The sequence below is a fragment of the Antechinus flavipes genome, chromosome 2 (genome assembly GCF_016432865.1).
Source record: "Antechinus flavipes isolate AdamAnt ecotype Samford, QLD, Australia chromosome 2, AdamAnt_v2, whole genome shotgun sequence".
Lineage (NCBI taxonomy): Eukaryota > Metazoa > Chordata > Mammalia > Dasyuromorphia > Dasyuridae > Antechinus > Antechinus flavipes.
In genome coordinates, this window is record NC_067399.1 from 467,834,340 (window position 1) to 467,853,526 (window position 19,187).

General features: G+C 33.4%; 1 protein-coding gene across 1 annotated transcript in view; it reads right to left on the reverse strand.

Moving 5' to 3' along the window:
• Nucleotides 1-1,054: 1,054 nt before the first annotated feature.
• PPP6C (protein phosphatase 6 catalytic subunit) overlaps nucleotides 1,055-19,187 on the reverse strand; it is a 58,369-nt gene continuing 40,236 nt past the window's right edge. The window contains exons 2-7 of the mRNA XM_051979658.1: nucleotides 17,580-17,675; nucleotides 13,522-13,587; nucleotides 11,385-11,526; nucleotides 7,432-7,511; nucleotides 4,549-4,758; nucleotides 1,055-3,839 (exon numbers count right to left, since the gene is read on the reverse strand). Of these exons, the coding sequence (XP_051835618.1) occupies nucleotides 3,591-3,839; nucleotides 4,549-4,758; nucleotides 7,432-7,511; nucleotides 11,385-11,526; nucleotides 13,522-13,587; nucleotides 17,580-17,675 (843 nt within the window). The 3' untranslated portion in view covers nucleotides 1,055-3,590. The remainder of the gene's footprint in view (nucleotides 3,840-4,548; nucleotides 4,759-7,431; nucleotides 7,512-11,384; nucleotides 11,527-13,521; nucleotides 13,588-17,579; nucleotides 17,676-19,187) is intronic.

Below are 19,187 nucleotides of genomic sequence, written 5' to 3' on the forward strand. Positions count from 1 at the left end.
CTTATAATAACCCCAAGCTAAACCTCAAGGATTGAGGAAGTAAAGTTTTGTGCCTCATCTAACAGGGGCAAACAAGTGCCTCTTTGTAAAAGCTGTATCATCATATTTACTACACATAAAGTGTAGTAGGTTCAGTTCCATTCATTATAAACTACCAAGCAGGCACAACTCTGATTCAGAAGTTCTGGGTTCGAATTCCAGCTACCACGCTTATTAGTCAATTTTTTTTTTCATTTGTAAAATGAAAAGACTAGATTAATGATGTAATATTTCTAATAGTTTATAATTATAGAATTCTATGATGGTGAGAATTTTTCTACTGTCAGGAGTATTTTCTTCATACACACCTAATAAACCATACAATGGATAAAATACTTACTTGACAAACTTCCTGTAAGCTTTTTATTTTTCATTTACAAAGGGCATAATAATAGCACCTTTCATCTGAAGAGCTGAAGGTGTTTTTACAAATGTCAACATTTTAAAACAATCAAAGAACAAGGAGTCTTGCAATCAGTCTCTGTTTCAAAGTGCACCATTTTCCAGAAGCTGTCATAGCGCAGACCTACCAATGATATTTTCAGGAAATGAATCCTGTTTCTATATTATAAATCAAACTGGAAAAAAGGTATAGTCTCAAATCCTTTCACAATACAAGCATCCATTTTAAAAGGATAATAAAAAATAATTGGCCCAAGCAGAAAAAAGGGAAAATTCGAAGGGTAGTCAGCACCACCCAAATACAATGTATAAAGCAGTCAACACTGATTTAGAAACACCACAATCTACCTCAAATGCCTGGGATAGATGCTAGTGTAAAACACATAGGAGGCTGATGTCTTCCATCATTTCTATTCATGCAGGTACAGAAGGAAATGATGCAGGCTATATGCTACCTGTATTGTAGACCCAAGACCTCTTACCACTGCACCCAATTTAATCCACTTATAGTGGGATTTTCCTGTGAAAAGCATCAATCAATAAAAGGTTAAAAATACATAATAGGGTGTCAGCAAAAGGGAGTCGATGACAATTAGAAGCAGACAGTGCTCACTACAGCCTAGGATATTTTATTAGAAACCAAGTATGTTGAAAAAAGTAAAAAATAAGTCACCCCCATCAATACAACAGAAATGATTTCACATACAACCTACAAAGGGAGTAACAGATCCTCCTGCCTACAGACATATTAAGACTGTCAATTAACTCCCACACCAAATGACATTTATTTTCTATTGTACATAGCCCTTTTTCATGGGATGGAGTCCAAATATTCCTTCTGAAGTTTACAAAAATCTAATACATTCACTCTTTCTTGAAACTGAATAAATCTAAATGATCCTTTTTCTCTGTGTCAAAAAGCTGTTACACTTTTGTTGACAAGAAATTAGACATGTCCACAATTATTGAGCAATGGATGTAGGATTATCGTTAGCATATGCCTTACCAGTGACATACAAGTGCAGTTCCATAAGAGAAAGTCACATTGGAGGGAGAATTTAAACAATGACAATGATATAGGAATAGAAGTGTCAGAGGGTAGGATAGGATACTAGATATAACTAGTTTTATTGGTACAACTTAAAAGCAGTAGAGGCTGAACAATTCAATACAATTTATAACGGAAAAAAAAATACTGTAATAAGGAGGTGTCAAAACAAACAGGAGTTATTTGCATCATATATCAAAAGATCATCAATTTCCAGTGTTCCACAATTAGTAAAATACACAGCTACGGATAGTCCCATAAGACAAAAATACCTTTTTTCCCCCTGAATTCAACTGGGGTCAAGTCAGTAATACAAAACTACTGACCTGACATTAGTTCAAGTGTGTGCAGAAAAGTGTCCAAGCCACTTCTTTTTCTGATAATAGCTACATAATCAAAAGCTACACAAAGGAAATCGTTAGGGAAGGGGTAAAGTAGAGGAAGAAGGAAAACGGAATCTCCAATTATTGAAGAAAATTGAAATCCAAAGGGAATTGTGCTCTTCTTTTCCCCAAACACAAAACCAAACCAAAAGTGTCCATCAAAAACAATGTGCCAAGGAGAACTTTAGCTACAGTGATTTTTTTTTTTTTTATTGCATTTCAGGATGACCTGGAGGTTATTTACCTAGAGGGGAAAAGTTGATTTTTCAAAACTACCTGAACAGATACTAAAGTGCTTTATTAAAATTGGCTGGCTTCACAAGATTCCTGGAATGACAAAAATGAACCACAGTCAAGGAATACCAAGATAGTTCACAAAATGGTCAAAGCCAACATGACTCACACGCACAGCTCTGAGATGGGCTGCTGGAACACTTGTCCTTCTTTAGCAGACAGTTGCATATTAAGAAGTGATCATCACACCACTGTAGGTGTTCAAACTGCTCACACAAAGCCTCAAACATGCTATCACAGAACTTTAAGGAAAGCTCCAACATATCTTCTTTGTAAGCATCAAGATTTTTAAGGATTTGCTTTTCACATATAGCCTGGATTCTTTTCACTTTTGAAGTTGCAACCAAATCAAAAGTCTTTCTTTAAAGTGAAAGGCAAGTGTTACAGCAAGAGAAACCATGATTTTTGCTTAATGGTACTTGTGGATGGATTGTAAACTGAGTTAATCTCAATCCATTAACTGGTATCAAATTAATACATCAGTATTACAAGTATTAAATGTTTCAATACTACCTACAGAAGATAGAACCAAAATTTTCATATGGCAGTTATGTTCTTTAGGCACAGTTTAGTGATTTTTTAAAAAATAAATACCATTGAATTTCAATTCAAGTTCTAAACCTGATAACCAAAGACTTAAGATATTCTTACTTAGGAAAACAAGGTATACCTTTAAGCTAAACAATGAAGGTTGTTGTTGAAATTTCTAATACTTAACCTAGTTGGGTTTCATTTAAGATTCTTTTATTAAAAAATACAAGGAAATCTGAAAAAGATTGATACAATTATTTTAACGTACAAAGTCATAAGCTGGAGCAGGATTTGCATTTTGCCTGGAATTTAAAAGAACAACAAAGAGGGCAGCCCTTTCGACCAATTTATTTTATAGCCACTTAAAATATCATCCAACAAAGGACAATGTTTACAGCTGGGACAGGTGTACACAACGCAAAGGCATTTACAGTCCATCGTGCCCACTGAATAATAACTTTGCTGCTGAAATTTCTTAAAACTTACCAAACTTAAAAAAAAAAAAGCTGAACAATACAAGAGGAGGGGAATATTCGGTGTGGTCTGTTCTTTCCAATTTGCTTTTTTTAAAAAGGAAAAATGTCCTGTTTCCCCCCAAACCAGTAATAAGCAAGAACTACATGCAGCAGTGTGGATGTTAAGACATTTCTCAAAGTCTTTGCAAATAAGTCCAAGGTGGGGATGGGATGGGGAGGAAATCAATAGAGAAACATTGCTATAGACACCATAATACACAATAAATTTAGATAATTTAAAATAAAAAAGGGGGGAAGGGAGGCAAGAGGCAGCATTTCAGCAGCAAAGTGCTCAATAAAAAGTATATTGTAGAGGGGTAAATACAAGGAATTTGGGGGGAAGGGTAGGAAAAGGGATCAGCAGGATGGGCGAAGGCCTCAAAGGAAATACGGCGTAGTTGTTCTAGGAGGAATTACACGTTCTGAATCTGGAACTGCCCGGAATAACTTTGGTTCTCTTGTATTTACATCTTTGAAGACCATGATTGAGGCGATATTTCCACAACGGTAGCAATAATTGGGAGCTGACCATACTGTCACCAGCTTTTCATCAAACATAAATTTATACCCTTCATGCACCAGTTGATGTGCTCTGCAGATGAGTTTTAAGTTGTTGATGTGAACAAACTGCAATATTAAAAAAAAATATATATATATAGGCCTTGTAAACAAACAGAGAATAAAAATACAATGTACACAGAAAATTAGACCTTTAGCCACTAAATGAGCAAATTCCTATTCAATTATACATAAAAAGATAAGCTTTCCATCAGGAAATCAAGTGTCAAAAGCCTTTTCCTTATTTACAGTAAGTCCACCAGTGACCAGAGAGCTTACTTACAAACTCTATTATTTTTGACAAGTCACTTCCCTTCTTTGGGGGAAAAAGTCTTCATATATAAAATAAAGATGACAATACTGGCAGCATCAGACTAAAAGGATGGTCTGAAATGATCAAATATGATAACATAATGTAGGGATTTGTAAGCCTTAAACCACTACATAAAAATGTCAAGTTATGATGATGATATGCATAGGGATCATTTCATTTCATTCTTTTCACATATACCCCCTCCCCATGCTTAATTAGCTAAGTATCTGGCAAAGAGTAGGAACTTAATAGATGTTTGTGATTATGTAACCATGGGAAACTCATCAAAAAGTCCCTAAGTCTAAGTTTCCTAACTGGTCATGTATATGGACTATGTACAAACAAGATATATACAGAATAAATTGGAGATAATCAACAGAGGGAAGGAATTATGATTCTATGACCCTTCTTAGCTCTAAATTCTCTAATTCAATTTATGCTATGTTAATCAAGAATGACTTTTACCTCGTTTGTGACCTTCGCTCCAAAAAGCCAACCTGCTCCCCGTGGACTGATTGCCCAAGTATCCACATCTTCAGGATCTGACCACACCAAGTCACAAAATGCTCCTTTGTGAGGAATTTCCTGATTCCTTTCAATGGTTCGGATTTGATCCAGTGTTTTGATGTCTGGAGAGAGACCACCATGGACGCATAAAATCTGCTCATCTATTAACTGGATAAAAATGTGAAGAGAAGGATCAGTGTGAAATGTTTTTAATAAGATTCAGGATTATAATTAGAAAGACTCTAGTGTAATCAAGTTAACAACCTTGTATTTTTGATCAAAAGGAGACTCAAAACCATGCCAAATCAGGATTGATTAAAGGAAATAGAGATGTTTAGCATCAAATCAAGTCCTACAGGGAACATGACTTTTGGTTCTTAAAATATTTGATGACTTGTCATTTGAAAGAAAAAAGCAGATTTAACCTGCTTAGTTATTAATGCTCCATAGGACAGAACCAGAACATGGAGTAAAAGTAGCAGAGAGGTAGACATAAACAAAATATCAATAACATGCTTAAAACAGAATTTTTAAAAAGCTGTCTGATGAGGTAATAAGTTCACCACTACTGAAGTAGTTGAGAAACTAGATGACCATTTATCAAGAACACATGAAAGGAGCAGGGAGGTTCCTAGGGTTTAAAATTATATTAAGAATATTTAGTGCAAGAAGGAAAAACTTCAGAACAAAATTCTGAAGACATCAAAGAAAAGCAATTCCAATGGGAAAAAGGAAATAATGTGAATAAGAAGTGCCCAGATCTTACCCAACTTGGATATTTAAGAGACATATACCTATGAAACACATCCTTAAGAACAGTCTCAAGAGGGTTAAATCTTAGAAAGGGCTAACGGTGGTGAAGATGATGTGGATCCCGCCCACTCAGGATGGGTGGGATAAAAGCAAGAATGTAAGTCAGGCAATTATTTTGGTTCTGTTTTCTATGCCAAAAAGAATGATCTTTGGACCTCTGCTGTTGTAAGCCTGGGCAAATCTGGATATCTCTCAAGGCAGTTATCAGGTGCCAATCTACAGTAATAGAAGACATATTCCAGTCAGTATCTAGAGTAAATAGTGATCATAAGGAGCCAGTACAGTTTTCTCAAAAATCGATCATGCTAAACTACCCTTCTTTCCTTTATTGACAGAGTCACCAAACTTTTAGACGGAGTGCTGAAGATATAGGTGACTTAAATGTTAGCAAAGCATTTGATAAAGTCTCTTATGTTATTATTATAGAAAAGACAGATATGTGGGTCAAAAAATGATAGTTACATGACAAAATGACTAGTGGTTCAAAGGCAACTTGGAACAAGTTATCTTTTGGAGTATAACAGAAATCTGTTTTGTCCTATGATATTTAATACTTTTACCAAAGACATGAATGTTTTGATAATGACTATTTATCAAATATACAAGTGACACAAAGCTAAAGAAGAGTGTTCATATGCTATGTGATAGGAAGAAAGAAGACCATTTCAGATATGGTCCTGTATTCTAATCTGTAGAGAAATTATACAGAACAGATATAGGACTATCATTATAAGATGATGACATTTAATAGGAATTATCTAAAGGTGCATATCAGAGTTTAAAAAAAATTTAAATTTTCGAATGCAAAAGGAGAGGATATAAAATGGCTAGATTAGAATTTATCTAAAAAAAATATAGGAATTTTAATGGACTTCAAACTAAAATTGGGGCAAAAGTTTCCAAAGATAGCCAACAAAGTTATGGCATTTTAAGACTGTATTAAGAGAAGTATATAGGCCAAGCCTCAGGAGGTAATAATCACCGGGTACTCTGTTCTGGTTAGATCTCACTTCTAGATGATATATTTTAGGAAGAACATTAATATGTCACAGTACATAGAGGAGGACAACCACAAAGAAAAGGTCTTGAGATCATATTATATGAAAATTATGTGAAGGAAATACAAATATCTATTGTAGTGAGAAAAATACCTGGGGAGCAAATTGAGAGTATTCTAATTATCTTTTAAATGTATAAAAAAATTAACATTTAGAAAAATCAGGTCTGCTGTATTTGGCTGTCAAGGGAACGACTGGGAACAAAGGATAGAAATTACAAAAAGGTAAATATGAGCTTAAAATAAGGAGAAATTTCCTAACAATTAGAGCTGCCCATAGTCCATATGACTAAGGCAACTACCCTTCAATGAAGGTCTTCCACCCAACAAAGATTAAATGATCATTTATCTAATATATCGTAAAGGAGATTCTTATTTAAATACAGACATCTGAAATCTCTTCCAACTCTGAAATGCTATGTGATCAGAAATTATGTACTAGGCAAGGACTATTAAAGAGTCAGCATGAAAAAAAATGTTAGATTTGAAGGAAGAGGATCTTGGGTTCAAATGTGCATTGTTACTTATTATCTGTGAGTCTACGCAAGTCAATAAAGCATTCTAGTCCTTAATATTCAAATCTCTAAAATGAGAAGACCAGATTTGCAGCCCAGAGATATGATGTGTCAGATAAAATTCTGTACTTTAAGACCCAAGTTTAAATCTAACCTCTAACACTTACCAGCTACAAGATAATTCATGCCACTCTCCATGACAAGACAAGCTGATAGACAATCCCTATCACTCTCCAAGCCTGCTCCCTTATCTGTAAAACGATCTCTTTTAACTCAAAATGTATGTAACTATGACTAGATGACCTCAAGGTCCTTTCTCTCCATAAATCCATGTTCATATGACTTTTGAAGTCTCTTCAAACTCTAAAATTCTCAATAAAATAATTAAACCTATATTGTGAGTTAACATTTATGAGACTTAGGAAACAAAATATAGAAGCGATTTTATAAACTTACAGCTGCTACTGTGAGCATATCAAAGACTTTGGTACAGTATCTCCAAGCATTAGCATTCCCATATTTGGTTTGGCACTCATCTGCAAAAGAAATAAAAGTATCAGTATCTTTCTATAAATCTAAAGTTAATTCTAGAACTGAAAGATAAAAATCAATAACATGCCTCATTCCAGTATTCCATGTTTTAAGATTCCTTCCAGCTAAAATATTTGGTTCCTTTCCACTCTCTTTTGAATAACTTAAAATTGTGAAATGGTAGATCTCATAAAGGATTAAAATTAAAATTTTCAAATGTTAATCAGTTAGTCAAACTGAAAAATTTGGAGGTAAAGAAATATTCATTCTCTCACCCTGTTTTAATTAATTTTAAACAAAGAATGTAAACAGAAATCACTTATTGCTACCTCTCAGTTATAGGTATAGCTATATTTCCAAGAAATAGTACAAAGAAGCTATCTAAATTAGCAATTAGGATTTCCATTATCACTTTGTTTTATCATCTCAGCTCTGGGAAGATATGATATAATGTATAAAGCACTCTATTTGAAATAAGAAAAATGTCAAATCTTAGCTCTGCCACTCTACTTTCTGTGTGATCCTGAGGTAAGTTTCTTCATCTATAAAATGAGGTGATTAGATTGTATAATTAGTGTGGCCCATTCCAGCAATAAAATGCTATGATCTTAAATATATAAAATATCTGGGGACCAGCCTATCAAAGCACACAAAGACTTATATAGATTTAATTATAAAGTGCTCCTTAAGGAAAAGAACAACTTACATAAGTGGAGGAATATTCAATGCTCCTGGCTAGGTCAATATAATAAAAATGACAGTTAACTATGGAAATTAATTTATACTTTTACTGCCATACCAATCAAATTACTGAGGGGACACATTATAGAACTTGATAAAAATAATAAAATTCATTTGGGGGGAGGCTAGAAAAACAAGAAAAATGATGAAGAGAAGTAGGGATGAAGAGGGAATAACACTTCCAGACCTCAAACTGCATTATACAGGAGCAGTCATCAAAATCATCTGGCATTAATTTAAAAATAGATATATCAATGGAATAGGCTAAACAAGAGAGAATCAGAAAGGACAGAATTCAATAACCCAGAGTTTGATAAAATGGAAAATATGAATTATCTAGAAAAAAACTCTTTTATCTGACTTTTTTTTTAAGTTGCTAGGAAAACTACAAAGTAATCTGGCAGAAATTAAGCACTGATGTTAAGAATGCTAAGGGATTCTCGGAACTTGTCTTTTGTCTCTGCCTATGTTGTGATTGCCTATTGACAACCAACACCTTACACATACTTCACAATGATATACCACCTTGATGGTAAATATCATACTACATAAAAATAAGAGGAGCTGATCATAATTATCTCTCTCTCACAGTTTTGCATGGAAGACACATTCTTAAGCAAACAAGAGATGAAGGCAATTACAAAAGATAAAACATAAGTTTGATAACATGAAGCTGAAAAACTTCTTCAAAAACAAAAATGAATGCACATAGGATAAGGAGGGAAGAGTAAATAGGAAAAAATCTTTTTATCAGATTTGATTTGCTACCCAAGACATATAAACAATCAATCAATATGGACATGTGTGTATGTATACACATCTATGATTGTAGCCATTTCCCAACATATCTGTACAAACAGTTCTCAAAATAAGAACAGCAATAAATTCATAATAATGTGGAAAAATTACATACATCACTAGGAATAGAGAAAAGCAAATAATAAACAACTTAGATTTTATCTCCCACTCTGAAAATTAGCAAAATTGATAAAAAATAGGAATACTTAATTTTGGAGGAATTGTGGAATGAAATCACATATAAACATTATTGTTGAAGCCACTGGGATAAGATAAAGCCAAATTGAAAAGCAATTTGGAATTGCTGAGTTTATATCACAAAAAAGCCTATGATAAGAAAAAAGTCCTCATATATTCCAAAATGTCATTAAGATAAACTATGGTGTGTGAATATAATAGAATATAATTATGTTGTAAGAAATTATATGTAATAAAAATGGTAAGATCTATAAGAATTGATAGAGTGAAATCAAGAAATCAATATACACAATGTAAATGAAAGAACTACACATCAAAAAACCAGAAATGAATCTATAAAATTCTAATGATCTAATAAAATTCTAATGAAGAGATATAAGAAGACATTCTTAACCCACCCCTTTGTGGAGACAGAAGATCCACATGTGTTACACATTGCATATGTTTTCATATTTATTAAATGTATTGATGAGTTGGATTGACTTTTTTCCTCTTTAAAAAATAATATTTGTTATGTGGAATGGTTCTCTGAGAGAGTTATATTCAAGAAATAACTGAAATAACTACGCTAAAGTAAAAAATTATAGAAATCAATAAATTTATTTTGAAATTAGTTTTTTTTTTTTAAGTATTAATAGTTCTATACTGAGCTGAAATCTCAGTTAACCATACTGATATCTTGTAATATTTATGGTTATAAAACCAGATTTTCAAAGACTCACCATTTTACATCAGAAGTCATGGGATATTTATGTTTAAAAACAGTTTCAACTGTTGGTGGCTGTTGAGTTGGGAGGTCAGGGTGTACATTTAACAACAAGATAAATTTTGTGCTAACTTTGATATCCTTCTACTCAAATAAATATGTGAAGCATGAACTCCTTTATAATAGCCATGATTTGAAGTAGCAATAAAGTTGAAACTCTTTAAATGTTCCACAATAGAGAAATGGCTGAACAAACTGTTTCAATCAGCATAATGGAATATGGACTATTTTTTAAAATAACATTTTATTTTTTCAAATACATCCAAAGACAGTTTTCAACATTCACCTCTGCAAAATTTTTTGTTCCAATATGGACTATTTTAAAAAAAACCTTTCCCTTTCTACCCTTCCCCACATACATATATTTCTAAAGTATTATAGTTGGTATGTATTCTTATATATTATTATGAGCCATCATTCTCAGTACATGTATCATATCTTATTAAGCCTCAGGAGGATAAGAACTATTATCTAAACTTTGTACATACCAAAAGGGGATAGGCCCAGGGTTCTCTATACAGAAGTACTTAACTAAATGCTTGTTGCATTGACTCAAAAATAAAGAAATAATAAAGAGATGAAATAATGCTAAGTGAAAAAATCTTATACGTGATCTACAATTACATGTAGAAAATACACACATAAATGTTGGGGAAAGTGAACAAAAAATGATGGAAAGAAGCACAGAAGAAAGGCACTCATATGAATTTGTTCTAGGAAGGGCTTTTAAAGATTATCTAGAATATCATCACTCTTTAATTTCAGAGATAAAGAAAATGAGACCTAGAGAGAGAAAATGAATTGCCCAAAGTAACAGAAGTATCAGCAGAACTGGGTTTTCAATCCAGATCTTCTGATACCAAATCCAACACAGTTTGCACGTCAACATATTATTTTATGGACTGAAAGGTTTTCTTTCAGAGATAAATTAGTTGTAAAATTAAATTCAGCTGATCCTATTACTACTTAAAGAATATAATGATTTACTTATAAGAGAGCTAACTCATTAAAAAACAAAATATCTCTGAAATATAGTATTCAAGACTTTTAGGTCCAATTTTTCTGACCCTTGTTTTCAATATGATTTTTCTTAGGATTATCAACAGCAACAGCTTTTCTTCAAGGAACATAAAAAAATTTTTTTCACTTTCAGAAAAATATACAGAATTCTGTTTTAATTACTGAGCTACACACTGGAATGAATAATACTTCCCCATCTTTGGAATATTTCAAATAACATATATTTCATATAACATTTACTGATCAACTTTTACATTTTGAAACTGATAAAAGTATTTTTTTTAAAAAGTGGAATAAAAAAATTTTTTTTAATTGTATATACCTTGAAGAGAAATAGATGGGAGAAAAGTCTTACCATAAAATCCATAAACCTGTGTTATCTGTCTACTCTCATGATTTCCTCTCAAGAGTGTAATGCGATCAGGCCATTTAGCCTTTAGTGCAAGAAGGTAAGTGAAGGTCTCCAAACTGTAGTAACCTCTGTCTACAAAATCACCCTGCAAATTAAAAGCACACAGATGTTAGTAACATCATGATCAGGATGATCTCACATCTATTAAGATATTCCTTCAATACACCTTCCTGTGCCAAGTTGTCCTGTGTTCCTAAAAGCTAGGTGAGCAAAGCAGATGTCCTAGAAATGCTCCCAAGATGAACCAGGTGATAAAACAAAAGAGTCTGTCTTCCAAGTATAAATGTAAACTTAGTTAAACTGGGAAAAGCTCAGTACTAGACAGTGACCTACAAAGTAAACATTATTTTTGATTACAGAAACTCATCAAACTGTATCCTAAGACATGGAGGAATCAAAAAGTGCTTTGATAGACATGTCAACAACAATGATCCTGAAGTTTCTTAAAGCACTTCCCTTCCTTCACTGGAGAGATAAGAGCAATAGTGACATAGAACTATAAAAATAAATAATAGGCAGATTCAATGGATATGTAGGCTGTTGGTTGCTTTTGCTCAACTATTTTATTTTTTGTTTTAAGGAATGACATAGTATATACAAAAGAAGAAAATATATTCAGAAATGAAGATGTAAAATGAAAGAGAACAACAATTTTTTTTTTCAAATGAAGGAATCCAAATACATTTACTTAAAATTATTTTAAAACCTGATTTCTCAGTCTCCTGAGTTCACAATTTTTCAAATATCATGTGTTTGGCTTTTTTGCTCTACTTAACAACTCCTTTTAAGTTTTGATTAGGCCCATATTAAATTACTGAATACACAGACCAACCAAAAGGGAAGTACTCTACAAAGTCTACGATTAGAAGCCTGTCATGCAACGATATTGTATGAGGATGTATTCTGATGGATGTGGATTTCTTTGACAAAGAGACCTGAGTTTCAATTGATAAATGACGGACAGAAGCAGCTACACCCAAAGAAAGAACACTGGGAAACGAATATGAACTATTTGCATTTTTGATTTTCTTCCCGGGTTATTTTTACCTTCTGAATCCAATTCTCCCTGTGCAACAAGAGAACTGTTCAGTTCTGCAAACATATATTGTATCTAGGATATACTGCAACATATCTAACATATATAGGACTGCTTGCCATCTAGGGGAGGGGATGGAGGGAGGGAGGGGAAAAATCGGAACAGAAGCAAATGCAAGGGATAATGTTGTAAAAAAAAATTACCCTGGCATGGGTTCTGTCAATATAAAGTTATTATTAAATAAAATAAAATAATATATATATCAATATAAAGTTATTATTAAATAAAATAAAATAATGTGTGTGTATATATATATATATATATGAAGAAGAAGAAGCCTGTCATGGGAAAATTACATAAAAGTAAAAATTAATTTTAAATGAAATTCAGAACACAAGACCCTAACTATCTTTGTGACTTTACTTCTTAATCTTAGTTCCTCACCTATAAAAGGAGATTAAAGCAGATGATTTCTAAAGTTTCATTTAAATTAAAATTCTAGGTCTCTGAAAATAGTAAATGTATTCTACTATTAACCTGGCATCAGAAATATTAGAATTACAAGGAGAAAATAAGTAAATTATTAACATAAGAGAAACAATACCAATTCTTTTAGAATATTTCTTTTAGAATTCTTTTAGAATATTTCTGTATACCATACCATTAAAAAATCAAAACAGAAACAAAAAACCTTGAGTCCAAAGGCACCTCAAAAAGAATCTAATCTCAAGCCAGCTGAAAAAGGAGGAATTCCTTCCTCAACCTTCCCAACAAGTGGTTATACAGCTAGTGATAGAGAATTCTCTAACTGCTCAGGTTTCCTCTAGTGGAAAGCTCTAATTGATATAAGAATTTTACTTATAGGGAAATAAAACATGTTTTCTTATAGTTTGTGACCACTGATCATCACTCTGGTCTCTACAATCAAATAGAACAAGCTTATTTAAGTAATAAGTACCTCTCATGTGGTTATCATATAAATGACTAAAATATACCTATTCACACTGACATCCATCTAACGACTTATCATCAATATTTACATACCATAAATATGTAGTTTGTATCTGGAACTTGACCTCCAGTTCTGAAGAGTTCACAAAGGTCATAGAACTAGGAAAAAAAATAAATAATGAAATGATCTATCATTTATTCTTATTAACAAACAAAATTATAAAACCAGTCATTAAAATAAATAAATTACAAAAAATAATTTATAGCATTTACAATTGAAAAATCTTTGAGATATACAATCCAATTTCCATATATTACAAAAGAATGAAATTGAGGCCCAAAGAAGAGTCATGCAGATAATAAGATTATACAGAGCTAGGATTCTAAGTACACACTAAGGAAAGCCTAAGATTTTTTCATACATAATATTAAAAATGGAGTAGAGCAAAAATGATAGCAGCAATGAGCTCCTAAAAACCTAAGCTCAGAAAAAAAACTAAACAAATTATCACTACTAAAGGACTTTAAGGGTCAATACTACCACTATCATTTCCACCACTACCATCACCAATTTTATAATTACTTCTAGAATCCCTAACAGGGTGGAACTTTGAAACAACTCCTATTTACACTAACAGAGCTATCAGAGCCTAAATTATGACCCACCTAGGCTTGGGTCAAGCCCTATTGTTGGCCAATCAACAAGCCAGAGTGGTCTGCATTTAAGGCATGGTCCTTAAAAAAAGAAATCTGCCTGTAAATCTCAAGATATCTTAGAAGATTTCAGCAATCAAAATTTATTTTTTGAGAGAGGAAAAGGAGGAAAGGAGGAGGGAGCTTCACTGCTCAAGTGGAATTGGTCAGTTAGGTCCACAGTGGGGCAGGGAAGACATTCTAAGAGTTGGAGGTGAGGGGGGGAAGAGTACAATCTATGCATGGGGAGCAGCCTGTGTAAAGGCACAGAAAAAGGAGATAAAATACCACATAACAGTAAAACCAAGTCAGTCAGTTGGGCTGGGATACAGAGTATATGTGATTAGCCTATAAAAGCAGTATATTGGTAAGGTCAGATTGTGAAAGGTTTAAAATCTTGGACAAAGGTGTTTGTTTTTTAACACAGTGACAGAAGAGAGCCCTTGAAGGCTTCTGGGTAGTAGCATGGTATAACTTGTGTTTTAGGAATATCTTTCTGGGAGAATTGAGATGGGAAAGATATGCTATAAAGAAATGAGGATACCACTACAATAATACAGGAGAAAGTTGATAAGGAGAGGGAAAGTATAGAAATAGAATCAATAAAAGCTGATTTAAAGACTGGCCATGAGAGAAAACGAAGTATGAAGAGTCTAAAATGACTCCAAGATTACAAACTGGGGTTACTGGAAAGATGACTGGGCCCCTGACAAAAATAGGCATATTAATATGTAGCGTATTTGTTGGAAGGAAAGATGGGGATTCTATTTTAGACATGCTGAGTTTGAACTGTTGATGGAATATAAGATTTAAAATGTTTAACAGGAAGTTGGTGATGTAGGATGCAGGACCAGAGCTCAAGATCTCTTATGAGATCTAAATTCATTCATTCATTAAAACTTATTAAGAGCCTAATATAGGCCATTCAAATGAAATCATCTCAAGGAACATCATTTTCAGTATGTCACAATGTCAACTGTCAACTCAGCTCTAATTCTAAATCTTATACAAATAAGAAGTAGGCCATGTCATAGACTTGGTGGACAGATGGGTGGGTCTGCTTTCAACTTTATTATCCCCAAAGTCAAAAATAACCCTTTAATTCTAACTCAAAATTTTATTCCCCAAACAGTTGTGCTTTTACAGGTCAGCAATTGATTATTCCAAATATTCTTAAATCAGATGATTAGTAAGATGTCACTATATCTCTATGGGTCTTAGTGTCATCATCTACAACATGGCATTAAGACTAATTGATAGGGGCAGCTAGGTGGTGCAGTGGATAGAGCACTGACCCCGAAATCAGGGGGACCTGAGTTCAAATCTGGCATCAGACACTTAACACTTATGAGCTATGTGACCCTGAGCAAATCATTTAACCCCAATTACCTCACAAAAGGGGGAAAAAAAAGATAAAGTTTTATGGACTCAAATGCAATTACTAAAATAAGACTAGATGATAGACATATTGTTTACTGTCTTGAGGAGAAAGATGGTAAGGGAAGAAGAAAGAAAAAATGTGGAACTTAATATGTTACAAAAATGAATGTTAAATGCATAAATGTTTGTGGCGGCCCTTTTATAGTGGCAAGGACCTGGAAACTGAGTGGATGCCCATCAATTGGAGAACAGCTGAAAAAGTTATGATATATGAATGTTACGGAATATTATTGTTCTATAAGAAATGACAAATAAGCTGATTTCAGAAAAGCCTGGAAAGACCTATGTGAACTGATGCTGAGTGCAGTGAGCAGAACCAAGAGAACATTTTACACAGCAACAAAATTATGTAACCAACTGTAATGAACTTGGCTCTTTTCAATAATGCGATGATTCAAGGCAATTCCAATAGACTTGGGAGGGAAAATGCCATCTGCATCCAGAAAGAGACCATAGGACTGAATGTGGATCAAAGCATAGTATTTTCACTTTTTTTGGTATGTTTGTTTTTTCTTTCTTGGGTCTGGGGGGTTTTTTGGTCTAATTTTTCTTGCACAACATGACAAATATGAAAATGTTTAAAAGGACTGCACATAACTTATATAAGAGTACTTATTGTCTTGGAGAGGAAACAGGTAAGGGAAGGACAAAAATTGGGAACACAAAGTCTTATAAAAATGAATGATGAAAACTATATGCATTTGAAAAAATAAAATACTATCAATAAAATCTTTTTACAAAACAAACATTGAAAACTATCTTTTCATGTAATTGGGGGGAAAATTACTACTGAAAAAAAAAAAAACTAGATGTTACAATCATGTTATGTTAGGGCTGGAAAAGATCTTCAAAATCATCTAGATCAATCCATGCATTTGACAAATGAGGAAAATTAGGAGAAGTGATACATCCAAAGTTATATTATAACACAATGGCAGCTAGGTGGATACTCACCTGTAATCCCTGCTACTGGAAAAAAAAAAAGGAAGGAGGTAGATCACTTGAGTTTAGGGCTAAAGTCCACTGGGTAAACACAGTACACATTGAGTCTGGAATTAATACAGGGAGCCTGACCAAAAAGGGATGAACCAACCCCAAATTAAGGAGGCAAAGCTTCTCTGCCAATGAGCAGTAGGATTTAGACTATGAATGGGTGCTACACTTCCAGTTGAGTGAGATCGTAAGAACCACTTGAACCTACCCTTCCAAAAAAAGTTAATGGCAAAGTTGAAAAGAAAAACAAATTTCCTAAATCCCAAGCCAGAGTTCTTTATACCACATAATGGTCTGTTTGAGCTAGGATATTGTATTATTCCAGTTCAGCAGATAAAGAAGGAAACAGAAGATTTCTAAACCCAACCCTCTGGGTTAGCCATTGTTAACTTTTTCTTTTGGAAAATTATTCACATTTACTCTCACTAACAAAATTATAGGATTTTCAAAGGCTTCAGTAATTTAGAAGAGAAGACAATACTGAGAACCAAATTTCAAGTTAATAAAGGGCAATTAATATAACTTTATAATAAATTCCTTTGAAGACCTAGATTTCTATGACTCTTACTTGCTAGTTCTGAGCCTCACATCTGTAAAATAAAACTATCTCATAGGGTTGATATGAAGGAAAAAAGACTTTTGTACTTTAACACACTATATAAATGTGAATTATGATAATAATCACTACTTTTTTGACTCACTAAATAAATCAATTTATCTGACTCCTCAACTACAAAATGAAGTGATTAAACCAATTTCTAAAGTCCACTGCACTCTAAACCCAATGATTCTTCTTCAGAGCCAGTAAATGATTTTTCTTTGTAATTAGTTTCAAATTCTAAATTTCACTATCCCAAAGGGATGACCCTCCCACTCTCATTTACTCACCATAACAATAACTCAAGAAATCCAAGTAACTGAGGCAACCTAGACAACCAGAGCTGATATATGTTAAAAATTTGAAGAACAAGTAGAAACACACATGGACAGTACAAAAGCTAAACATTTGCTCATGGGATGTTTACCTGTCCATGTATATCTCCACAAACTGTGACTGGTGTAGATACTGGCTGAACATTTGACTCTTCCAACAGCAGGTCACAAACGTAATCACATAATCGCTAGAAGAAAAAAGAAAGCTTGAAAATATTAGTACAATGTTAACAAAAATGAAAAGGCATCATTAATCATGGTTTTTGACAAAATTATTTCAACTGATGTGAATTAATCTGTTAGATTTATGCTGGATATACTGTTTTCCCTTATAATCTAGACTCCCTAAATATATTATTAGTAATTATTTAAAAAACAAAGCTCCCATTTATATTCAATAGCTTTTCTTTTAAATGAGAGGGAATATAAAGGGGGAAAAGAGGGTTAAAAAAAACTAAAAATAAAATAAAATCTTAAAAATGCAAGAAACACTAGAGGCCATTTAGTCTGACCCCAACTTGAATCCCCTCCATAACATTCCCTACAAGACTCCAGCTAGAGTTTACGACTCTAAAATCAGCCTATTCAACTTCTGGACAGTTCTAATTGTTAAGATCCTTTTCCCTTTAATAAAACAAAATATGCTTCTTCATAATATCCACCCAATTCTCTATGCCCTCTAGAGCTAATGAATCCAAAGATAATTCTTCCATGTAATAGCTCTTCATAAAATTAAAGGTGGTAATCATGTGCCCCTTGACATGTTACTCCCTTAAGTTTTCTCTTCTTCAAGTTAAAAGATTCCAGCTCCTTTAGTGGAAGCCAAGCTGACAAATACAGCAGAGGGACTACTGACTATGCAATCAGAAGACTTTCATTAAAATCCTGCCTGTAATTCTATGTGACTTTGGATAAGTCATCTAAGCTTTGCAGGGACTAGACAATTTCCCAGGCCTCCTCCAACTCTTGATCTACCATCCTACAAATGACATCTAACAATTCATCACAGCTTCAACTAAATTCAACACATACTTATTAAGCATCTATGTAGAATAGCTTCCTAATGAGATTATATGGCTATGAATGATGGTATAGCAGTTTCCAAATAATCAAAATTGCAAGTGACTCAAGAAATTAAGAAAGTATGGTGGATAAGCAGACTGCAGTATATTACCAATGATGACTTGCATAAAGGAAGTAGCAAAAAAATCATCTGAACAATTAAAAAGGAGTAAGATGACTGGTCATATAGAATGAAGCAAAACAAATGTTAAATTCTGCTTTGGTATTTGTGAAATGGTAAAAGACCTACAAAGGTCCATCTTCTGTAAAGGATTTATTTAGAAAAGGACATCTCAACAAGAAATGTACTTCAAACTCTAATTAACCCCATGACTCACCACTTGACTTCTCCATCTCTACCCATCCTAACTCCAAATGGTGAGTTCCTCTCTGGCACCTCTACTTGGGGTATAATCACTTCAAAGGCAGGCTGAGCTGAGCAGAGAGCCAGACTTTGGGCCTACTTTTTCCATTTTCCCCTCCAGCTCTAGATCAGCACCTTTACAATCCTCACATATTCTAAGATCTTTGAGGGCAAGGGCTATCATTCTTTCAGTGTTTGTATTTGCATTCCATGTGCTTATCATAGTAACTCAATTCATAAATGCTTTATACACTTAATAAGTATCAAATGAGCT